The sequence below is a fragment of the Nyctereutes procyonoides genome, unplaced genomic scaffold (genome assembly GCF_905146905.1).
Source record: "Nyctereutes procyonoides isolate TBG_1078 unplaced genomic scaffold, NYPRO_anot_genome, whole genome shotgun sequence".
Lineage (NCBI taxonomy): Eukaryota > Metazoa > Chordata > Mammalia > Carnivora > Canidae > Nyctereutes > Nyctereutes procyonoides.
Window position 1 is genome coordinate 13,122,238 of NW_026575135.1, and position 25,941 is coordinate 13,148,178.

The following is a 25,941-nucleotide window of genomic DNA, read 5'->3' on the forward strand; positions in this document are numbered from 1 at the left end:
TAGTGTTTATGGCTGTTTTCATGCTACAATGGCGGAAATGAGCAATTGTGACAGAGTCTATATGGCCACAAAGCCAAAAATATTTACTATTTGGTCCTTTACAGAAAAATTTTGCTGCTGACTCCTGTTCTAGAGTATTGCCCAGTATCAACATCAACCTTGTTTATAGTCCACGAACCCCATCTTCTCATCCCTTTTGAAATACAAACCACATTTCCTCATTTCCAGTCTTTTAGTACCTTTTTCTACGACTTCTGACAACTGACAGATGTCTGTGGTGATTTGAAACAGAACATCCCATAAGGAAAATACAGGAAAATACCTTATTTCCCTTATTCTAAGACATGATCAGGAGACTAATGAACCATTTAATTAATAACAGGTTCTCAGGGGGAAAATACCTGCCATATTAACTATGTATTATTAGATGCTTTCTGAAGCTAAAAAAAAAAGGCACTATAATATCTAGAATCAAGGATACTGGATAAGCCATTTAAATCAAATAGTTACTGTCTTAAACTTTACCTCCTCAATGAGTATCAACAACTCACTCTTAACTAAGCTATTCTCCCTTCCCCAGTTTGTTTATTTATTTTTTTAAAAGATTTTATTTATTTATTCATGAGAGACACAGAGAGAGAGAGGCAGAGACACAGGCAGAGGGAGAAGCAGGCTCCCACAGGGAGCCTGATGCAGGACTCGATTCCAGGACCCCGGGATCACAACCTGAGCCAAAGGGAGACGTTCAATCACTGAGCCACCCAGGTGCCTCTTTACCCTTCCCAGTTTGACCATGACCTTCTTTGAAAGATATAGAAGCAAGAGAGGATCCACATACCTCCAACCTCTCTCCTCTGTTATCATCAGACCAGCAAACTCAAAGAGGGTCTAACATCTCCAAACTAAGCCACAGAAGTTTTGTTTTTCAATAATTCAGAAGAAATTATTATTCCTCCTCTGACCTGCTTCTTTCTTCTCTTCCCATCCTGCCCCACCCATTCTATCTACCCTTTGTGGACATGGACGGAGGCAGCAATAATTTCTTTTCTCCACTCCTCAGTTTCAGGGTTGGATATATCACAGAAATTTAGCTTTCTTGGCAAAATTCCTACAGATCTGTGCAACTCCTTTGTATTCAACCTAACTGAAAAAAAGTTAAGTGGCTATTTCATAAGCTCTTTCTCCCACTCCTAAGGCAGGAAGATGAGCTGCATGTGACACACAAAGGTCAAGATGACCTCTTCAGGAATAAAATTGTGCTACAGATCACAGCAGGCCAATGAAACTTTCCTTTCACTTCTATACCTCCTAGTCTGAAAGGATTCATGCTAAGGCTCTCAAGAAATTCTGAGTTCTCTGTGGCTTTCCCTATTACTGTTCTCTGAACTTTCTGTTCAACTACTTGGTTGAGATTTTTACAGCCCACCTACCTTCACAGACAACCTTCCTGATCTTGCGCTCAACTGCCCACAGAGAGGCAAATGATGAACATTTAGCCAGTGCCCAACATCTGCTCAGGCAGGATATAGGCTTGAGACTGTATAACTCCCAGAAGGAAGTTAAAAGGTGATTGCCATCCAGGAAGCTTTTTTTTTTTTTTTTTCCAGGCGCTTTTTAAAAGGATGACTGTTAGGCCCAAGGGGTCCCTGGTAGCATTTGTATGTGACAGGATGAGGTATAAAAGTCCTGGTCGGGGCACCTGGGTGGCTCAGTGGTTAAGCATCTGCCTTTGGCTGAGGTCATGATCCCAGGGTCCTGGGATCGAGTCCTGCATCTGGTTCCCCATAGGGAGACTGCTTCTCCTTCTGCCTAGTCTCTGCCCCTCTGTGTTTCCCATGAATGAATGAATGAATGAATGAATGAATGAATAAAAAGAAAAAGTCCTGGGCATGTGGAAGAAAATGTTAGGGTAGAAGGTCACCATGTAGATAACCCAGGCCTGCTTGGCCACATGTTCCGGAATACTGCTTCCACATTTTCATACCTTTCTTTTCTTCACTTACAGAACTAGAAATTCTCTTGAAATTTAAAATCTGTATATAATAACTCACTTACTAGGGCAAGACAGACAACAATGGTAGGAAAAGGGAAAAGGTACGTGCAACTCTATGTGTGGATCATTATAAATTAAATAAGGGAAAATATAGTGAAAATTATCCCTTTCTTATTTTGAGTGAGGAACGGGGGGCAAAAAGCCCAACAACCTATACCATACATTTCATTCAGTTTGGTTCTTTTATTTTTTTTAAAGATTTTATTTATTCATGAGAGACACTGAGAGAGGCCGAGACACAGGAAGAGGGAGAAGCAGGCTCCATGCAGCGAGCCCGATGTGGGACTCGATCCCAGGACCCCAGGAGCCGAAGGCAGATGCTTAACCGTTCAAGTGTCCCTCATTTAGTTTGGTTCTAAATTCTTAGGACTTTTTAAGGGATATAAGAATTAAAAATATGTTGTAAATCTTAAATTGATTGTCATTAAAACCACTGCTTCTCTTAGTTTATAGCACAAAACATGAAAATGTGAGATGTTTGCATGATCTCTATAATAATCTGTACTTTAGTCTTTTTTATGATGCATAAAATGAGTATATATTTATATGGGAAACGGTGATCTCATGGCAAGAACTGGGCAAACTTAGTTTTGAAAACTTCCTCCATCTCTAGGTCATACGATTTGCCACAAGATGCTAGTCTCAACTCTCTCATCTGTAAGACAGAGGAAATGAACCTTCCTTACAGAGTTCTAGAGAGAAAGTGATAATATATATTAAGTGCTTAATGTAGTATTAGGTAGTAGGTGCTCAAAAAATATCTTTGCAACTGCATAGAGAAGAGCTTTATAATCTAAAAGCTTGGCAGCCAGAGAGCAGATCCCGTCTAGTATTAAACACACTACTTCTAAACGGTGTCAAAGCAAACCAAGGGCTGAGTAATGCCAAGAAACAGATTTTAGTTGTAACAGTCTCTCCACCTAAAGTGAATTCTGTTAGATGAGGTGTACAATCACCTTCCTGGTCACTTAAGATACGCACTTGCAGAAACAAAGAGCAGTTCACAGTTCACTCTTTTTATGTGCAAAACTCTAGCACCTATGCTATAAATAATAAATGGCTTATTTTGAAAATCCAACGGTCTTTTCTGAAGCCAGCTGTATTTTCCATGCAGTTTGGCACTGGACCATGGCTTGGGCTTTTAGAATTTCATACCATGCTGCAAAAGGATTCTGGTCTCCTCTACCTTCATTATAAATATTCCTCTACTATTATCCTCTAAATTCTCTAAAGCACTGGCAATAAGCTGATGGCTTATGGGCAACTGACTTTTTTTTTTTAAGATTTTATTTATTTATTCATGAGAGAGAGGCAGACACAGAGGCAGAGGGAGAAGCAGGCCCCATGCAGGAAGCCTGACGCGGGACTCGATCCCAGGTCTCCAGGATCATGCCCTGAGCCAAAGGCAGACGCTCAACCACTGAGCCACCCAGGCATCCTGGACAACTGACTTTTGGTGGCCTAAAGACCTTATTTGTCTGGCTCATTCAGTTTGTTTTTTTTTTTTTTTTTTTTAGTTGTCAACATTTTAATAGCAGGAGACAAAAATGCAAACATCCAGAATTCTGGCTTCACTTGAGAAAGTGGAAGAGTTAGCAACTATCTAGAAATTCTCACAAGGCAAGAGTATATCAGAGCTAAGAAGTGACTGCCCTCTGGGGGTGCAATATCAACTCCCCAGTTTACTAGTCTCTACCACTCTCTACTGCCTTGGGCCCAGTCTGCTGCACTCATTTCCATGAGTAACCTATGCTCCTCAACTGTCCTGCAGGGGTCTGCATTGTCCAGCCCTACTCAAGGCTTTTGACTTCAAAGTTGCATGATGGGCAGCCCCAGTGGCACAGTGGTTTAGCACCGCCTGCAACTCAGGGTGTGATCCTGGAGACCCAGGAAGGAGTCCCACGTCAAGCTTCCGGCATGGGGCCTGCTTCTCCCTCTGCCTGTGTCTCTGCATGTCTCTCTCTCTCTCTCTCTCTCTCTCTCTCTGCCTCTCATGAATAAATAAATAAAATCTTTAAAAAAAAAAGTTGCATGATGATCTCAGGAGTGACAGCAAAAGAAAGGACGGGAGGAAAACAATGCAACAGGTATTAACTAATTGTTAACCATTTCCAAAAAGTAGACAAAACAGATCTCTGGATGGGAGACTCTACATGTAAAGTGTGAACGAACCACAGTGCCTGGCACATGGTAAGTGTTCAATAAATATTAGCTGGCCTTAAAATTAGTATTATTATTTCACTGTACTCTATTAAACATTCCAAAGATAATTTCAGAATGTAAACAGGTGACTTGACAATAAATTTTTGAAAAATAAGAATGAGAGGAATTTGTATTATAAATATTAGAGATATATAATGAAGCTATAAAAATTTTTTTTAAAAAAATACCCATTGTATCCAGAAGAAGAAGAAGAAGAAGAAAAAGAAAAAGAAGAAGAAGAGGAGGAGGAGGGGGAGGAGGAAGTAGAAGAAGGTATAGTAATTAGATATTGCAGTACTGGTGTAAAAGCATAGGCAGATCAATAGTACAGAAAAGAAAGTCCTAAGACATACTTAAGTATGATGTAGAAGAATTTAGTACATGATTAAAGTGACGTTTCATAGCAGAAGCAAGAATAATGACTAACTGGCCATGAGGCAATTGATTAAATTCCCAACTCAAAAGTATTCAAAAAAAAAAAAAAAGGTAAACATCTGAAATATTAGAGAAAAAAATACTGGAATAATTATTTGACCTTGAGGTGGGAAAAATCTTTCCAAGCATAAAAGCTAAGTAAGAAAAAAAAAAAAAAGCTAAGTAAGAAAGCGTTAAAAAAGTCTGAAAGACCTGCCAGGAGAAAAATAAAAACCACTGCACATTAAAAAATGTAAAAGAAACTAACTGTGAACAGTACTATACAATAAGAGTCATCATTACAGAGGCTTTGCTGTGCCCAGGCACAGACTCAGAGTACTACAGATACCATCCCTGCATCCTCATGGTAATGGGCACTACAGATACTATTATTATCCTCGTTTTACAGATGACTGTCTTATCAGTCTATAAGCAATGTCTGATAAGACATTACTACACTGAAATAAAATATTAGAAACTTTTTCTCAAAGCTAATAGTACATATTTCAATAAAGGTCACTTTTATTAGCACAGTGAGATCATGGGTGACTTTGTTTTCTCTTGGTTTTCCAAACTCTTCAGTATTTTACATTATATTTACTTTTAAAGAAAGTAGATACATCTTTAGAACTACTTCTCGTTTTATCTTTGCCAGAGCTCTCTTATCTTAGAGTAAAACATTGGGAGTTCTTTATAAAACAATAAAATGAGGGGAGCAGGAGAGAGCGATAACAGTTACTAGGTGATGATGATCAAGAACCAGGCACTGTAAGAGGTGATTTATCTGCATTAATATTTCATCCTTGCTAAAGCCTATGAGGATAGGTATATTTTCTCTACTCAGTGAAGAAGGAAACGGAGATTCTGAAGTTTCACTGGACTTGCCAAATAATTAAACTGTTGGGATTGAAACACACCGTCAATATCTGGGCTTTCTCCACTGTATATCCCCCCAATTATCCATCTTGTCTTCTCCAACAAGGCTATAAAAATATGGACTCAATCCAATGCGTATGGGAAAAAGAAACTTCATTTTCAGGAAGTGATAAATACTAGAGACAAAAGGAAAGGTGTGAGCTGCCTGTTATCTTGGTGCCAGCTCAGGCTTGATCTCTAGCACAGCACTAATCTTGTAACTGCCAAATGTTTGTGACAGCACTGAGAAGAATGTCCCTTCAAACACCAGCAGATCATACTCTTAGACCTTACTGTTTTGTTTTGTTTTGTTTTCAAATTTTAGAAAAGTCTCTAAAGCTCATCTATTCAGACTGCCATGATTCCTGTCATCTTAAATGCTTTAAACAGACGGGTGCCCACCCAACTCTGAAACGTTTCACAGGAGCAAGGGTTTAAAAAAATTTCACTGGTAGGGCACCTGGGTGGCTCGGGTCAGGGCCTTAGGGTCCTGGAATCAAGCCCTGCAACGGTTTCTCTGCTCAGCAGGCAGTCTGCTTCTCCCTCTGCCTCTCTCCCCTGCTCATGCTCTCTCTCTGCTTTCTCTCAAATAAATAAAATCTTAAGAAAAAAATTCTACTGGCAACAGATACTTTTGCTTAACCTGGCAGGAAGGGTTCATTAGAACACTTTTTTTTTTTAATTTCTAAAAAATATTTAATTAATTTATTTATGAGAGACACAGGGAGAGACTCTGGCAGAGACATAGGCAGAGGGAGAAACGGGCTCTGATAGGGAGTCTGATGCAGGACTTCATCCCAGGACCCCAGGGTCAGGCCCTGAGCTGAAGGCAGACGCTCAACCACTGAGCTACCCCCAGGTGCCCCGTTCCGATGTCTTCAGTATGTTGACCTCAACTCCAGTGAGATTTCTGTGAGAAAAGGAGACTGAAGCACTCTGGTAATCAGGCCTGATAGTGTTTCATTCCCAAACAGAACTAAGTATTAGTTCAGAATCACTCTCTCTAAACCTAAACTCACTTATTAATTACTATTTTAACAGTTCCCTTAAATCTTCAATGAAGATCCAAAGTGTACAAAATCTGTACAATAAAGACCAACTTGAAGTTTGGATATACATCTCAGGACTGTCAGTACTAAAATGATTAACGTTTAGCATGGGATGAGCTGAGAACCTTGGATTTTTTCACTTGCTTACCGAGCATGTTAACATCGTGTGATTTGTTCTCTTCCTTCTGTATACCTGTACATTTCCTTTTTGAGACTCTTTCTTCTGGTTTTACATCATACTATTAGTCTTTTAAAATCCAGGTATTCACTGATTAACAATTCATTTGGAAAACATTTAAAGACCACCTGTTCTATACCAGATACTGGAATAGTTTCTAGAGAGACAAAAATAACTACGATCCCTGTCTTTAGGGAGCTAAAGGTCTGAAGGTGGAAATAAAGAGGTAATGGGATCCCTGGGTGGCTCAGTGGTTTAGCGCCTGCCTTTGGCTCAGGGTGTGATCCTGGAGTCCTGGGATCTAGTCTCACATCAGGCTCCCTGCAGGGAGCTTCCTTCTCCCTCTGCCTATGTCTCTGCGTCTCTCTCTTTGTGTCTCTCATGAATAAATAAATAAAATCTCTAAAAAAAAAAAAAGAGGTAAACAGATGATTTCCATGTAACATAGTGTTTTCACAGAGGTATGAATCTGTTATGTGGAGGGTCAGCGGGGGGCTAGGATAATGAGGGAAGACTTCTTTGAAGCGAAGCTCAAGGTAGAATCTTTAAGGATTAGTAGGAGCTATTCAAGCGTTGGAAGGAACTCATTTCAGGCAGGTTTGGAAAACTGCAAAGAGCAAAAGATTCCTGTTGGGAAGATGGTAGAAACTGAGAATGAAGAGATGGGTTTTGCTTCTTCTCTACAGATGAGCAATTTAGTGATGGGTACAAAATGTAATGATGATTATTTTTAGTACTGCATCCATCAACTCTTCGATAAGGATGACTTGGTCCCAAACCAAATTTTAAAGAATGTAATTTTTCAGATTGCTATGGCTATTACTAATTTTTTTAATAATGACCTTCCAAATACTTTCCATCCATACAATATTACAATTGACAAGAATTTATTTTGCTAATGAAATGTCATGCCTACTTTTTTTCATATTAACCATAGAACTCCAATAAAGCAAAATTCCAGTCATGCTCAACGCCACAGCGAACAGGACTACCATCCTCTGACTACCCTCGAGTGAATGTAAGTACATTGTTACTCTTGAATCACTTAGAGGTAAATGGTGAGAAAGCCCATTTCTATCTTTGGCCTATTAGATGAGGGCATTGGCACATTACAACTGATTTTCAAGTAATGCAGAGAAGTTGTAAAAAAAAAAAAAAAAGAAGAAGAAGAAGAAAAGATGGGAAGAGTGCTTCAGAGAGAGTCCTGTGTGCCTAGACACAGCAAGACATAGCACTTCCTCTGAGACTATCTCCCAGGCTAATATCATAGTCTTTAAGCAGATGGATCTCCCAGAAAAAAGTATCAGGATAGACAGCACACTAGTCTTAGACAATAGTAGACAGAGCAAAAAAGTGAGTTTAAGTGTCACAATGACTCTTCACTAAACTAAAGCTTTTAAACAATATTCATTCATTCATTCACTCATTCATTCATTTTAAAAGGTAAGCTCCATACTCAACATGGGGCTTGAACACACGACCCTGAGATCAACAGTCACATACTCTATGGGATGAGCCAGCCAGGTACCTCTCAAACATTTAAAAGAAGAATTAAAGAAATATGGCTAGCTGAGACAGATTCTTAGAGAAAATCAAAGATGAAAGGATGTGAATTAAGGAATAAATGTCTTTCCTGAAGATGAACCCTAATGATATTTTATCCTTATGTTACAATTAATTAATAATGAGCCTTGACAAGAATATACATCACTCTTAAAAATAAGAATATGACGGGGCACTGGGGTGGCTCAGTTGGTTAAGCATCTGCCTTCAGCTCAGGTCATGATCCTCAGGGTCCTGGGATAGAGCCCAGTATTAGGCTCCCTGCTCAGCGGGGAGCCTGCTTCTCCCTCTCCTTCTGCCCCTCCCCCTGCTTGTGCTCTTTCTTCCTCTCTCAAATAGTCTTTTTTTTTTTTTTTAAAGAATATGATAGAAATAGATATACACGAATAAGCCACAATGTATAACATCATGAGAAATATGTTAACATCTTTCAAGTAAGCTCAATTATTTTATCTTGGAAGAAGAAATGATGAACCTATCCTTGAAAGTGAATGTTAGATTTATTTTTAAAATACTTTACCTGATTTAAATAGTTTAGGCACTTTTCAAGACACCAAAGGCAACAAATGCAAGATTTCAGCACACATCGGGCACAAGCATTTTCCTGGAAAGGACAAATTAGAAATAATTAAAAACCATCATATAGAATCAAACCATCATATAGAATATTCCAAATGTTAGAAAAATAAATAAAAGTAAAAAAAAAATCACAACCTATGTTTCAAAGGCCTCTGTACCCACCCTCTTTTCCCTCAAAATGTAATAGCTAAATTATTTTTAATCAATTTAATTCAACAGGTATTTAGTACCTACTGCATATAAGATAAAGTCAGGTATACAAGACCAGAAAGGAACTTCTACTATTGTAGAAGAAAAAAAGCTAAACATAAAAAAAGGTTAGAAACAGAATATGCAATAGATACTAGTGCTATAAGAGTGGAGGACAGAAGGAGATGATGTCATCGAGGAGGAGGAATCAGGGAAGGTTTCTAGGAAGGGGTGGCATATGAGCCAACCTGTGTTGAAATGTGTATTATCTCCACAGTCAGGGATAGGTAAGAGGTTCCAAGGAGGAGGTGTGAGTCAACACAGGGAGAAGCACAGAAACTTGGGAAACCAGTGACATGATGGATTTTGCCACAGCATGGAGAGAGCAAGAGTAGGGGACAAAGCAGAAGGACTAGATTCTGCTTTGCAAGGATTTTGAAGAAAATGTTCACAGCTATGGACTTAGCATCACTGGGAGCTTTACCACACACAGAGCTGAGGTCTGGGATATGACCACAGAAAGCCCAGAAACGTATTTTCTCCTTACCTTTCCTTTGAGCTGACTGTGCATGTACATAAGGATCATTCGTGGAATTTTGACTAATGTGATAATGAAAGATCCTTTTGCCACAGTACCCAGGTGATAACGAATAAGGCGATTCACCGATGCCAAAATAGGTGTAAATGGCAAATTCCTTTTATCCCTGTTTAAAAAATAACCAAAGACATTAAAAACAAAGGCTAAGTACAGGAATGGTTCAGAGCCCAATGCAGTGAAAAATTAGTTCATCTAAAAAAAATTCTAGATTTGTGACAAAATGGGAAAGTAATATGCAACTAATACAAATGCTGCTGATGTACCAAATAGAGTTAACGTTTCATTTCTCTATGGTAGTTTCATGGGGTTCTTAGGCTCTAAGATGTTAAGTAAAATTAAACTGTGCTTTGAAAGCTTTTACTAGTAAATACAGAGTTAAATGTACAATCAAAAAATGGAACTTAAAAAAGATGTTCTGGGGTGCCTGGGTGGTACAGTTGGTTAGGCATCCAGCTCTTTTTTTTTTTTTTTAAGATTTTATTTATTTATTCATGAGAGAGAGAGAAAGAGAGAGAGGCAGAGACACAGGCAGAGGGAGAAGCAGGCTCCATTCCGGGAGCCCGACGCGGGACTCGATCCTGGGACTCCAGGATGGCGCCCTGGGCCAAAGGCAGGCGCCAAACCGCCGAGCCACCCAGGGATTTCCTGGCATCCAGCTCTTGATTTCAGCTCATGTCAGGATCTCAAGGTCATGGGATGGAGCCTTATGACAGTTCCATTCTCAGCATGGAGTCTGCTTAAAAGTCTATCCTTCATCCTCTGTCTCTCCCCACCTGCTCTCTCTCAAAGAATCAAAAATGCAAGAAATCAGATAAGCAAGAATCAATCTTAAAAAAAAAAAAAAGATGTTCACTCTAGACCAGGTACCTCATTTTAATAGAAAACTAAAAGGCCTACAGCTTATATTCATCTCTGAAGTTAGGAATGGGAGTCACAATACTGTTCTGACCCAAATAAATTAAAAAGGTTTGTCGGGACGCCTGGGTGGCTCAGTGGTTGAGTGTCTGCCTTTGGCTCAGGACATGATCCTAGAGTCCCAGGATAGAGTTCCACATTGGGCCTGCTTGTCTCTCTGCCTGTGTCTCTGCTTCTCTCTCTGTATATATCTCATGAATAAATAAATTCTTTAAAAAAAAAAGGCTTGTTGTCCTTTGATGGACCTTTATTTATTTAATTTTTAAAGATTTATTGATTTATTTTAGAGAGAGTACAAATGTGAAGGGCAGAGGGAGAAGGGGAGAGAATTTTAGGCAGATTCTGTGCTGAGCACCCCACCCAGGGTTGATCTCACTACCCTGAGATCATGACCTGAGCCAAATCTAAGAGTCCGATGCTTAACTGGCTGCACCACCTAGGTACCCCGATGGACCTTTATATAAAGCAAAAAGTACATAAGACACTACAAGATTTATTTTTCTGCCTAATATAATTGAAGTTATGTCATAACCTGCTGTTCTAACTTTCTGAGAAACTTACAGAAAAGTATAAAGATTAAATAACAACCTCCCATGTTCCTACCTCTCAGGATTATCAGCTATAACATTTTGTCATATTTATTTCCAATTACTTTTTAAAGAAATAAAACCCTTACCAGCCTTACTTCCATCTCCTTCAGACACAATCACTTAGAAGATCTTAAGTTTTCTGACAAGAATAAATTCTCACCTAGTAAAATAGTATGTTACCACAGCTCCTGCCACAGTCATCTGCTGACACGCTAGGATAAATTCACTGATCCAAATCAGGCCCACCACATGGTACCACCACATGTATTGCAGAGGCCCAGAAACTTTAAACTCCACAAAGCCTTGCTCATTCTGAACAGCGCTGCCTGGGAAAATAATCAAGGAAGGAAAGAAGGAGCTCATAAAGTACAAACTAAGAAATATGGCTGTTAAATATAAGAGATTAATCTAATTTCCAACAACAGTCCCTCCTACTCCCAAACCACAAAATTTATGATCACGGTGCTATTTAATTAAGAGACAAAAATAATTATCACTTGAAAAGCTGTGAAGCCAGACATTATACATTTAAGCATTTTGTTTTCCCCAAAGGCATCATATAGCTTTGAAAGGTTCATTGAAAGTTCTTACCACGTCAGTTAATTTAGGCATGAATTTTCAAACACTTCAATCTTTTTTCAGGGCTCTTTTATTACTCATCCAATAATTATAGATATCTCAATTATTAGCAAAGGATAGAAATTAATATTATATTCAATTGGTGAATGCGTGCTGAACTGCCAGAGAAGTTACATACAAGCACACTATCCTTATGCCACGCATCACAATTAATTCCATTTAGAGTTAACTTCTGATATAAAGTGTAGCTACACGCAAGTCTGAGAGTCTAACTACAAACAATATCATCACCAGAAACTCTACCTAGGTTCAGATCTTTTCCAAATTAGAAAATCCCGAGGAAGCAAGTTGATCTTTGGCTGTAACTGGGGTTTAAGGCTGCTCCACAGCCGCACGGAGTTCATTTGTTCATCTTAGAATGAATCCTAATGTCTGAATCAGTACTGGACTTCAAAGCCATGACCTGTCTGGACCTACTTTGGGAGGAGGATCTAAAAATCATGAATAGGGAATGGGTTGTTGAAGAATCTTAACCAAATTCATTGCTAGTTCCAATGGCAATCAGACCTTCGTTATAAAAGTCTAAGAATTCTATCTGAAGTTTTAAAATAATTTAATACAAATCAGATTCATCACGAATAAGGAGAAGCAGCAGCAGGTCTTCTTACCAGTAGTGCCAAGAAAAAGAAGTGTCATGATCCAGTATGCCCAAAACAAGACAAGAGCAAAGAAAGTCCAAAAGGGTTGGAAGACTAGCAGCGGCAAGTGGATGAAGACTTTGCCAGCCACGTGGAACAAGGCAATGGTGAGAGCAACACGCTTGCGCATGACCAACATTATCAGGAACAATATCACCTGTAAAGAGCAAATGCAGAGAAAGGTTCCAGTTACTGCCCTAAGCAGTGAATACAGAAACCAAATGATGGTGGAAATTTTGAACATTACACTTCATCCCACATGGGGGAAAGGTTATTCTCTGAATCCCAAAAATACTTTACCAGTGTTGCGGCATTTAGCATTCTCAATTGAATACTGAAAATATCCTTAAAGCTAAACATAAAAGGATTTCTCAGTTTATTAATATCCTAGAATTCTCCTAACTTTCCTTTTCTACTCATTAGGAATCAAAACATGTTGTTTGTCAGTCAGGATGAAGGCTCTGAATTTATTTGAATAGATACATGCCTGTCACTCTGAAAACAGGGGAGATCATATGCCATGACTACAAAAGGAGGTATTTGCACTTCACCTCTGTTATCAGACCAAGAGCTCCTAAAGAGCAGGGTCCGTGTCAGATTTACCCCTTACACACCCTCACCGTGCCCTGGGTGAGGGTGAGTGAACTATACTTAAAAAAGAGGGGATAAAACTGTTTAAAAGACGATTAATATGTATTTGTATAATAATAACAAGCAAATACCTTTTGGCACCAATGGTTTCATGTTGCCTTTATTTTTTATTTCTAAAGCTCAATTAAAAGCTTGGGATTGGTCCAAGAAGTGGTCTGAGATTTTTTTTTTTTTTCTTTTCTCAGAGAGGAGAAGGAGATGAATCAAAGATATGGGTACACATTATTTAACCACACGTTCATCAGTAATTTACTCTACAGGGCCTAGGCAGTGAAGTTCATCTCTAACTTGGAATAATGTTGTGAAAAGTTTAAAAGGAAAAAAAGAGGAAAATAATTAGTACACAAGGAAATGAAATGATATGAAGTGGTGTATTTCTTAACATACTTTAGTAAAGAAAACCACTTTTAAAAAGGGAATCATATTATGACAGCAAAATAATATGTTTTTCCTAACAAAGGATAATATAAATATTCCGGGGGAAAATCCCCTCTTAACGAGCAGGCAATGCAGAACCAAATGTTGCATCAAATAACACTTATCAATTAGGGAAGCCTCCTGAAGACTTTTTAATGTTCCATGCCTATGGGACAGAGATTTCATCTAATGCAGCTCAGGGTTAGGCATGCAATTGCCAGAGGTGGGTTTCTGCTTCATTAATGATCCCTGTAAATAAAAACATAAACCTAAATGATCCACCCGAGCCCACTCACTGTGAACACCGTGGCTGAAATGGCATAGATGAGGAGGGCCCGAAGATTGTCTTCAGCTATCTGAAGCTGCTCAGGAATAACTGTTTCTTTGGGAGACCTTCTTTGCTTTGCATACAGCCACCACAGTACCCCAGTGCCACCTGCATTCAAAAAACAATTGTTTTGGAAATAACAAGCACAAGGAAACGCATAACATAAATCTTCACTTTCCCGGATCCTTCCTATACATCACCATGGGACTAACACAGCAACAATCCATTTGGCTGGGAGGTGTGTGGCTGTCACTTTTTGCAGGCATAAGGGGAGCTCCAATTACTCCATTATCATCATTCACACTAGGTAGTTAAGATATCTTTCAGTACACCAAATAAATGTCCTTCAATGGTATTTATTATTGACACTGAAGCTCAGAGAGAGCCAAGCAAAGACAAGTACCCCTGAGAGGAACTGACCATACAGAGAGAATCAGTGCCTGCTGAGACTTGAGGAGCTTGTACGAAGTTAGTAAGGGTCACAGAAACCAGCAATGAAGCTGAGGAAGGCCCAGATCCTCTCTGTTGTGCTACCACAGTAACCCCAGTGCCTCGTGCAGACACAGTCATGCAGTTAAGACAGTATTTGTACAAGGAGCAAATTAAGATGAAAGAAATGATTCCCACCAAAAGTAGGAACAAAGATAGGAGATCTTTGATAGCTTGGTAGTGGTGTGTGCTGGATGCAGGTTTCTCCCTATCACTGGTTCAGAGATTCCAAAAGTTAGACTAAAGATGGCGGAAAACCCACTTCCACATGAGGGAGTTGCATCAAACACCTTCTTTCTGAGTGCCCAGAGCATCAACTATTTTAGGTGCTGGGGACAGAGCTGTGAACAAAACTAAATCCCCACCTTCAACCCTCAAGGAGATTATATAGTAATAAGGAAACAAAACAAATAAGGAAATAATTAAAAATATAGTCTATGAAGCCTAGGGGAAAAAAAGTCATCTTTTTTTTTTTTCATCTTTTAATAGGGATAGAAAGTGCTGGGGTTGGGAAAGCATTGTGAAAGGATGAGTAAGCAAGGTTTCAGTGGTGAAATGGTATTTGAGCAAAAGAATCAAAGACAGAGAGAAAACAATTTATAAAGCCATCTAAGGAAAGGGTGTTGCAGGCAAGAGGTACTAGCAAGTTCTAAGATGCTGAGATGAGACCATGTCTGGCAGGAGAGAAAGGAGAAGGCCACAAGCAAGGGGCAGAGTGGTAGGAGCTGTGGGCAGAGGGGCTCTGGGGACCAAATCATACTATAAGGCCTTGTAGGCTCTGGTAAAGAAATGGAAGATTCTGAGTAAAGATATGTATGAATGGGCAGCAAGATAAATGTCTGGGAGATGAGAAATTGGACCAAGAAGTATACAAATCAACCTGACCTCCACCTGCACTCAAGTAAACAGTGAGCAGGGTCAAAGGGAAATGCCAACCCTACCTGGTGCCAAACAGCCAGAATCAATTTTTTTTTCTATTGAAGATGAGTAAACAACCTTAAAACAAACACAAGTCTAAGAAAAACATTTGAAAAAGGGAAATATTTTCATTTTGAAATCTTAAAGAAAAGTGTCATTGCCTCAAACAACAGAATAAAACATGTTCTCTACAAACGGGAATAAAAAGTTACGAGGGAAAAGGGCACCTTGGTGGCTCAGTTGGCAGAGCATGTAACTCTTGACCTCGAGGTTGTGAGTTTGAGCTCCACGCTGGGTATAGAGATTACTTAAAAATTTTTAAAATATTTTAAAAAAAGTTATGAGAGAAAGACAAACAGAAAAGAAAACAGAATGAGATAATAATGAGGACATCAAGGAGGTCACTGTCCATAACAGCCACAATAGACATTGCTTATGTAAATTTGTGTTCAGAAGTACACAGTAGAGGTGACCAAACTGAATCACCACAATACTATTAAGTAGGTATTAAAAGTCCCACTTTATAAATAAATGATAAAATTGAAATTCAGGAAAGTGAAGTAACATGCCAAATGTGACACATCTAGTAAGTGACAGAACTGGAATGCAAATCTACTTTTATTATAAAAAAACTATCCATCTGCTATAAGCTGAATGTTTATGACCCCCTTAAAACTCATAGATTGAATTCCTAATCCTTAATGAGATGGTATTTGGAGGTGGGTCTTTGGAAGATGATGAGGTCATGAGAGTGTAGCCCTCATGAACAGGATTAGTGTCCTTATAAAATAGCTCTCAGAGAGCAACTCTCCACTTGCACCATGTTAGAAAATAGCAAGATGACAGCTGAACAAAGGAAGCCAGACCTCATCAGATTCCGAATCTGCTGGCACCTTGGTTTTGACCTTCCTGGTCTCCAGAACTGTGAGAAGTAAGTATTTCTTGTTGAAAAGGCATCCAGTCAATGGTACTTTGTTATGGCAGCCCAAAGTGACTAAGACAACATCTAAACACAGTACTAGACACAACGGCCACACGATGGCTAGAAGAAGAAATGGAATCACAAAATGAGGTAAGTCAAGTACAGAAATGACAGTGAGGAAAACAAAATCAGTGATCTGGAAGGTATGCTTGAAGAGAGCTTCCTGAGTGTAAAGAAAATGTCAAAGGATTAAAATGATAATTTAGAAGAAGACAGCAGAAGAATGAACAATGATGCTAAGAGGAAAACCACTGGAACAGAAATTGTAATCAGATACAGAAATAAGACCACTTTTCAAAGTTGTAAAAGACACCCCCCACCAAAGAAAAGAATTCATTGGCAAATTTAGTTAAGATTCAGAACTAAACGGAAATTTTAAGTTATAAGGATAAGTTAAAAATTAGATACACAACAAGGTAAGTGAGATGGTGATGGGCAAGGGCACAAAATTAGACTGGTCTCCAAAAAGTAAAGTACAGACACAGGAAACATATTGCTGCTTGAGGATTTTATACGCAGCAGATTCAATATTCAGATGTGAGACAAAGATAATCTTAGATAATAAAGAGTTGAGAAAATACACAACCCACAAGTACTTCATGAATAAGTTACATGAATTCAAATTCTCATCAAAACAAAGATGAACCAGAGCACCCGCACCCCAAAGTTTATAGCAGCAATGTCCACAATAGCCAAAATATGGAAATAGCTCAGATGTTCATCCACAGAAAAATGGATAAAGAAGACGTGTACACACACACACACACACACACACACACACACGGGAATATTACTCAGCCATCAAAAAGAATGAAATCTTGCCATTTGCAACACTGTGCATGGAGCTACAGTGTATGATGCTAAGCGAAATAAATCAATCAGAGAGACAAATACCATATAATTTCACTCACATGTGGAATTTAAGAAACAAAACAGATGAACGCAGGGGAAGGGAAGAAAAAATAAAATCAGATAAAAATAGAGAGGGAGGCAAACCATAAGAGATGCTGAACTCTAGGAAACAAAATGAGGGTTGCTGGAGGGGTGGCGAGCAGGGGGATGGGGTAACTAGGTGATGGGCATTAGGGCACTTGATGGAATGAGCACTGGGTGTGATATGTAACTGATGATTCACTAAATTCTACCCCTGAAACTAATAATACAGTATATGTTAACTAAACTGAACTTAAATAATAAATTTAAAACAAAGATGAACTGAAATTAAGAACTCAAGAATGAAGTTTTACAAAAATAAGACCAGTAGTTCTCACTAAAACTGGGGCAGAAGAATGTAAATAATTTTATAAACATTATTATGAAACATTTCAAGGCAAAGCAAACATTCTTTAGAAAGATACAATGTATCAAATAATATTTTAACTTTAATAACCTGAATACAAAAACTCAGATTATTTGTTAATGGCTAAAAAGTGGGAACAGGCAGATGAGAGGAGGGTTAGAATGGAAGAAGTACATGTTGAATTTAAAGGAAGTAGGGTAAAACCCAACATATACCCTTTCCATTTCACCCTTTAGTAACAAGAAGATTCTAGATTAAAGAATATTTTCTGAAAATGTATAGATTATCTACTGTAGAAGTAAATATAAAATGTATACCATCCAAACCAAGGGTAAAAATAACCAATGAAAGCATAGTTCGTATAGCAAACATAGAGAAAACAAAATAAGAAAGCATAGACTTAAAGAAAATATAAAACAGATGACATCAATAAGACCAAACATAGCAGGCAGGATTATACATGTAATGGGGGCAAACTTCCCTAATAATAAAGTTTCATATTGGGTAAAGCATTGAAAAAACAATTTTCAATGAACTTGTATATAAGTTCAATAAACTCATATATAAATATAAGTTCTGGGGCAGCCCCGGTGGCCCAGTGGTTTAGCGCCGCCTTCAGCCCGGGGTGTGATACTGGAGACCCCGGATCTAGTCCCACGTCAGGCTCCCTGCGTGGAGCCTGCTTCTCCCTCTGCCTGTGTCAGCCTCTCTCTCTCTCTCTCTCTCTCTCTCTCTGTCATGAAAAAATAAATAAATAAAATCTTTAAAAAAAAATAAATAAATATAAGTTCTGAATTTCATATGCTAGTAGTGGTAAACTGAGGGGAAGCCAGGTTAAATTGTGAAAATTTTAAAGGCAAAAGCAAACTCTCTTTAAAGAAAAGAGGTGTTATGTGAAAAATAAAACTTCTTTCTTTTTTTATATTTCTATTTTCTACCATGGAAGTAGCTAGATACCATGAGTAGGTATCACATTTATAACTGGGAGGGGGGAAAGAGGGAGGGGGAAATTATTGTTCTCAAAAAAAGACAATAAATACAGAAAACCCAGAAGGTTTCATTAGAAATAGTAAAATAAAAACATTACACAAAATAGAACATCAATAGAAAAATGAGTAACAATATTTTATACACATTCAATTATTCCACTAGGAATATTTCAACCAGAAAGAATCTCAACACTTTCGGACGGCGTGTTCAGGCCTTTAAAAAGTTTAGGATAAAAAGAAAGGGTCGCTTCCTCTGCCAGGCAGGGAACACTGAAAAGTAATGAGTGAAAAATTAAAGAACAAGAAGCAGGGGCACCTGCGTGGCTCAGTGGTTGAGCGTGTCTGCCTTTGGCTCAGGTCGTGATCCAGGGTTCTAGGATCCAGCCCCTTGTTGGGCTCCCGCTCAGCGCAGTCTACTGGTCTCTCTTCCTCCCCCTCTGCTCCTTCCCTAGCTCACATGTGTGTACCCTCTCCCTTTCTCTCTCAAATACATAAATAAAATCTTTAAAATAATGAACGTAGTTCTGAATTGAGGGGTTGTTAAAAGCAAACTTAACTCTCAATTCTAATTACTAAAAAACAAAGGAATAAGCAGCTTACCAAGTGAACCCAGTATGACCAGAATTGTTAAGATCCACACAAGTACTCTTGAAATATACCTGATTATCACCATCAGAATCATGGACAGAACTGCAGGGAAGATAGAGAACATGTAGAATATTATTTTAAAACATTGGAAAACATAAAGAGAAACTCTTTCAATTGTTTTCTCCTAGGGATATAAATTGTTGCTCTTGACAAGACCCCAATTTTGGTAAGAAAGGTTAACTGGCTACTTTTGCACTTTGACTTTGGTACTTGCGCCACTGGAAGAGCATCGCTTGAAACTCAGGTTCCTAACTGTGGGTTGATAAATGACAAAGAACACATGCAAATGCAATATGGTGACTCAAAAACAGCACAGAACTGTTGTGGATTCACCACGGGAAGACATCAGAACTCACATGCAAACACACATGCCAACACACAGAGTGTAGAGAATGACGTGTCATGTTGGTGATCAGAAAAATTGCCACACGTAGGCAAAGGTCAGTTAAAGTAGCTGCTGTACTTCCCTAGAGTAATCCTAGCATTTCAGGACCAACTTCTCTGATAGCTGGTCAACAAGCTACACAGTATTTTAATCTTTCTTTGGTCATTTCTCCTCTAAAACTCCCAAGAAATGCTCTGACTCTACAGAATAGTATCCTGAAGCCTACGAAGGCCCTAATCCCTCTGACCTTATTTCTCAATTCAACTGGGGTTAGGGGTCCTGATTGACAGATCTTCAAAAAAAGAGCAAAGCCTAGTTGAGTGATTTAGCCAACACCTCTACCCATCCCAAGCTAAATTCTGACATGCTAAAATCTTGAGTGAAAAATATTAAAGAAAGAAACTGGGAAGATTTGACCTTTGCATGGGGAAATTCATTTCTGAAATCATAATTTGTTCATCTTTAATTATCTAAAGGCCTATTTCACAAACAAATGAACAAAGATCTTAAGCCAAAAGAGAACCATTCTAATAAAAACTGGAATTCCAATGGTTTAAAATTACTATCACCATTTTCAAGGTTTGGTTTTCTTTTTTCCTTGAAGTATTCAACTATTTCAGAGAGTAAATAATTTTTTTTTTATAAAGCCAGACTAATAGTCAAGTTTTGGGGGGCCATTTGCAAAGCCAAAAAATGGTTGGGATCTGTGACTAGATAATATTATCAAGGTACTCACTTTTGCAATAAATGTACAGGAACCAAAAACAGATGGGAGCGTTTCAAATATCACAGAAATAGCTTTTCATATGGACAGCATTATTTCAATTGAGTCAAGTACTACCTAAGCAAAAAGAAAATACTCTCTAATGACAAGATGGAAATTCAGCTAGTCTTCTCAATGACTATAATTGTTGCTAACAGACAAAAATACTCATTTTACTTATATAATGAAAGAGGTGCTTGGTTCCTACCACAGTTTACTCCTCTCAACTAGGAAGATCTCTAGATTCTGATATGGCTACATACAGAGCTCTAGGATAATACAGGCAGTTTACATCTTGAAAATCACATTTATTTGATTATATTATCTAATGACAGGAAAATTCAGTGGCTACCAAGTGGAGATTTTCTAACTTTCCCAGCAATACAGTGATATTATGAACTGTAGCAATGAAAAAAAAAAACCCATATCTCAAAAGTAATCTATCAGAAAGCTATGCTCTTTGATGAAAATATAGAAGAGAATATGTGGCCTCTTTGTATAAGCCTTTGGAATCATAACAAAAAACAAAGGGGTGTTGACTCATTAAAAGAAGCCTCCTGCTATCATAGTAAAGGTTATTATAGACAGTCACCAAAGTTTGGGAAAACACCAGTTTTCTCCAATGAGAGAAAAAGAAAGTTTCAGATATATAAATATATATATATATATATTTATTTAAATATGTATATATTTGTAACTATATATAATCTGAAACAGTTAGTTTGGCTATGGGAAGTTAAACATTTTACAGGTATCCCGGCTATATTCATATTTTGGTTACAAGACAGAACAGTCTTCTACTGCGGTACTATGCAATAGCTAAGAATGAGAAAAACAATTACCTAGTGATAACAAGCAAAGTCCCAATATAATTTCTTTGCTGGTCATTACTCCACTAATCAGCCTGTGTAAGACACTATTGTCACTGACAAAGGTGATCAGGGCCTCTGCAAACTTGGCATAGCAGGAAATGTTCACGGGAGCACAGCGATGGAAGAATGGGATAGGTGCACTGGTGATACAAGAAAACAAAAATCAGAAAAAAAATTACTCCTCCTTAATATAAATGCCACATCCAACACACAAATGAAAGGTGACTGTGACTGCGATACACTCCACCCTCCACGCATCACATGGGGGCCACGAGCTGGAGCTCAATGCCGTGAAGATGACTGTCATGGGCAGGGATGCGCATCTCACCACAGGCCTCCTCACAGAGGGTGGAGTGCATATTCCGAAGGAAGACAGTACCCTCCCCTTCTGAAAAGAGACACACACACACATACACACACACACGTACAGAACTACCAAAAGCAAAACCGAACACATAAACGCCTAGCCTGCACATCTATCAATCAATGGGCAGATGACAGAACTTACAAACATACACTTCATTGAACTGAAAATGAATTTTTGCCATAAGCTATTTAAACATAGAAAACACACATGCTTTTGCTCAAAACGTGCCACTGTTAATAAAATGTTTCCTCTATCAGAACAGCATACAAAACCTGGCATGAAAAGAAAAGGTGTTTGGGGCACAAGCTTATTAACGCTCATAGAAATTAATCATGCCGAGACATCAACATACAGCATAATACATAGCTGTTTCAAACAATAACCATGGGGTGCCTGGGTGGCTCAGTGGGTTAAGGTTAAGCGTCTGCCTTCAGCTCAGGTCATGATCTCGGGGTCCTGGGATCAAGCCCTGTGTGGGCCTCCCTGCTCAGTGGGGAGTTTACTTCTCCCTCTGCCTCTGCCTCTGCCCCTCCACCCCCACGCTCTCTCTCACTCTCATATAAATAAATGAAATCTAAAAAAACACAAAAACAAAAAAGCCCAATAACCATGGATATTAATGTATGGAAACACTTTATGAAGTAATAGTACAAGGGAAAAGAAAAACCCAAAGATTTGTATCTAATGTGATGGTTGCTGTCTCTGTACAAAAGATATAAACATAAGAATGAGAACAGAAAAAAAATAAGAATAAATGAAAAATCTCTGGTTTGTTAGGGTCACGAGATTCTGCACTGTTTTCTTTTTATATGTCATTATTATTGTGAGATTATTCATGTCCAAAAAAAGAGGTAACCAGTTATATCAGGTTTATACTGACCACAGCTCTTCTTGTGAAGGAATACGGCTGTGTGTGAACAGAGACATAGGTCTGGTTTGTTATAACATATTCTACTTTAGTCTTTGAGAATATGGTATACGTCTGATCAATGAGAGATTCTAAAAGAGCTCTGTGAATATGCCCTCAGTTGTCATTTGTATGGATTCCACGAGATTCCATATGCCTGTCCATACACATATACACGCTTCTGTGTGCATTAAAAGTTAGTCATCGCTAACATAAATCTCGTATTTTCAGAATTATCTGTAGAACTCAGAGAAAGCTCTCATATAACACAGCTGGCTGCAGTGAGGCAAGTGTGCTCTCATTCTTGGTTGGTGCTGTATTGTGGTCAAATTAGTGGATAGGAGTACATGACTGAATACCAAATTCCAAGGTTTCTGATCTCAGCAAAGCAATTTTGAATGACCTAAAGCAAAACACTATCTTTGTGTTTCCTTCCTCAAAAAAACAACAAAAATATTTCTTTCCAAATAAAAATATAAGTGTGCTAAGTATTGATTTTCCTTAAATGCTGGTAAATGAGCACCAATGGGAGTAAGAATAGGCAACATCTTCATGCTTCATGTTCCATCTTCATGGAACAATAAAATAATAATAAAGACCTAGTCTTACCTTCGTTATGCTTCAGTAAAATGTATCCCAAAATAATGATGTGACACTATGACATAGTGTTCACTTAAAAAAAGAAGTGTCTCTTGTGACTTGTGGGTTGTGTGTACCTCTAAAATGTTGGTGTTGGTGAAAGTGAATGTCCAAGATTTGATATTTTGTCAGAAATTGCAGAAAGTCAGAGCATTCTGAGTAATGTTTAAATAAAGGTATACAAGTCAATGTTTTTGACCAAACTTGTTTCACTAATAGTATAAAAAACTATAAAATTATAGCTACGGTAAGTGAAATGAATTTAATCAGAAATAGCACAGGAAGGAATCAAAAGAATTAACCATAAGTTCATGGTCAACGGTGGCTGACTTGGGACAGAAACCTTTAAACTGACAATCTTTTGTGACCTACACCTGTTTTTCTTCCTGATATTATCTAACTAGATGATGTCTCTGCCAGGTTAATGTCCCTATGTAAGGAGTTCTAACCATATTTTAACTAAAGCGTTGTTCTCTATCCTTCAAAACTTAAGTCTTCTCTGCTCCACGATTATCTACATCTTCATCTGCTTTACTTATTACCCTATCATTTCGGGTGTAGCCTCTGCTTAACTCGCTTGCCTTCACCCTGGAACATAAAATATATCTACCTTGAGGATACAGATGCCATTTTCTCATTTTCAATATCTACCAATTTTGTTGGCCCTTTTTCCTGTCATATAACCATAAGTGAAACTTATCCTCTGTCCAGAGGCAGCTCTGCCTCTATCTCCCAAATCCTACCAGGATGCTGCCATAGTTTTAGACTCAAAGAGAAATACACATCACTTTCAAAAGATAGTGGGGCCTGTTATAATGGAAACAAACCTGGATGAGTTCAAAAGCCTGCGGTGATCCTCCTACCACTACATAGCCACCTGTTTCTCCTCCTGTTAGCTGAAAGAGTGGGAGTAGTAATAATATAATAAATAGTAATAGAGCCCAGCCATAAGTCAGTGATTCTAAATTAACAGGAGCAACATGCTCAGTAATGTTGGTGTTTTTCTGCTTTTCAGACTTATAATGAGGATAAATGGCTTGAAAGGGAAAGATTATATTCTTAAAATTCTAATCTTTCATTTCTATTTAAGAGTTAATGCTGAGTAATATCTGCTCTTTTACCCTTTGAAGTCAATTTTAAACTATACCTAAACACTTGGCTAATTGGAAAGAGTACTTTTACAAGTCTCCTTCAAAGAACTGAAGCAAAGTAACAGTCCCTTACCTTATAATTTAACCTATGTCAATTAAAAAAAAAAAACAAACCACAAAATCTGACAGCTCTAAATTTGAAGGCATAAAATTAGCATAAACTGATTACATTGTCTAGCTGATGGTCAAAATCTGCTCTTAGTGGTAAGGCATATCAAAAATAGGAGGCAAATAAAAGAGAAGATGGTATTTGGTTGGACACAGTAGTCAAAAACAAAGTTAAATAGTTAGTTTTAAAGTAAAAAACACTACACTCCCTGGTCATTCTTTTCCTCTACTATTCCCCCAACAAAAACAACTTAACCAGCCATGAATTTTTAATACTCAAATGACATTCTTGTTAAAAAAAAAATATCTAAGTAATCATGGCATTGAAATGGTTTGTCTTGTATTTTACCATTTAAGACCTACATGATATAGTGAATGTTTGCTGACTTCATATACCTCTCAGAAAAGAATACTTCTGAGAACCTGGTATGTGAAATCTTTTCTACTTTAATGTCTAACCTAAATGACACACTCTGTGCTTCTTAATTAGGAGGACAAGCATAAAGAATTCTATTTATAGCAACTTTTTCTACCTTTTGAAGCCCACAAAATATTGAATCTTTAAGAAGTCAATGTAGTCCCATTAGGAACTGATGCTGTTTCACATTATTGAAACATAAGTCAACAAGAACAAAATGAATTTATAATAAGTCTTCTAAAGATTTTTAAAAATTAGCCACTCGGAAATTGTATCTTACCTTGGCAAACACACTGCCCATTGCCCTTAAGTCCAGGCTATCGCAGTTAATGAGCTCTCCTCCCTCAAAGCCTGACGACACATGATGCCTAATATCTCTTATCCATATGCCGTCATAAGAGAAGACAGGGGTTTGTATCTCACACGATTATCTTAAAACTTCAGGTTAATAAGCATGTGTAAATAAGCAGTTACACATGATTTCTAAAGAAAAGCTTTATTTAATGAAGAATAACAATAAAGAGTTCTAGCAGTATCTCTATAACACAGAAAATGAAGGAAATAAATCAAGAGTCTAATCAAGAGTCTAATTGCAATACTCAGTGGTTTTCATACATTTCATTTATTTTCTCTCTTCTTTCCTTTCTATACTCCTTTCTTTTTACTTTTACTTTTTACTTTTTTATTAAGTAGGTTCCATGCCCAATGTGGGGCTAGAACTAATGACCCTGAGATCAGGAGTCACATGCTCTACCAACTAAGCCTGTCGGTCTACTCCACCTTTTTTTTTTTTTTTAACTAACTGTGGTATAGGACTATGTCGTGGGGAAGAGGGCAGAGTAGGAGGACCCTAAGGTCACCTCATCCCATGGCTATAAGTAGATTAACATTCATATAGTGTAAAACTATGGTATAGATTTTACAAGATCTTAGATTAAAACTCTGATTCTCAACAATTAATTGTGTGACTTTGCACAACATTTAACTTCTCTCATCTTTTATTTCCTCATCTATAAATCAGGAACAATATCCTCATAGGCTTTTGTGAAGATTAAATAAGACAATACACATGAGAAGCTTCATATGG

General features: G+C 38.0%; 1 protein-coding gene across 3 annotated transcripts in view; it reads right to left on the bottom strand.

Moving 5' to 3' along the window:
* Nucleotides 1-25,941, bottom strand: part of SLC44A1 (solute carrier family 44 member 1) — a 190,180-nt gene that overhangs the window by 60,016 nt on the left and 104,223 nt on the right. For all 3 annotated transcript variants that reach the window (XM_055301865.1, XM_055301864.1, XM_055301863.1), the window contains exons 6-12: nucleotides 21,235-21,404; nucleotides 19,197-19,286; nucleotides 13,887-14,026; nucleotides 12,493-12,679; nucleotides 11,406-11,571; nucleotides 9,690-9,846; nucleotides 8,895-8,978 (exon numbers count right to left, since the gene is read on the bottom strand). In XM_055301865.1, the coding sequence (XP_055157840.1) occupies nucleotides 8,895-8,978; nucleotides 9,690-9,846; nucleotides 11,406-11,571; nucleotides 12,493-12,679; nucleotides 13,887-14,026; nucleotides 19,197-19,286; nucleotides 21,235-21,404 (994 nt within the window). The remainder of the gene's footprint in view (nucleotides 1-8,894; nucleotides 8,979-9,689; nucleotides 9,847-11,405; nucleotides 11,572-12,492; nucleotides 12,680-13,886; nucleotides 14,027-19,196; nucleotides 19,287-21,234; nucleotides 21,405-25,941) is intronic.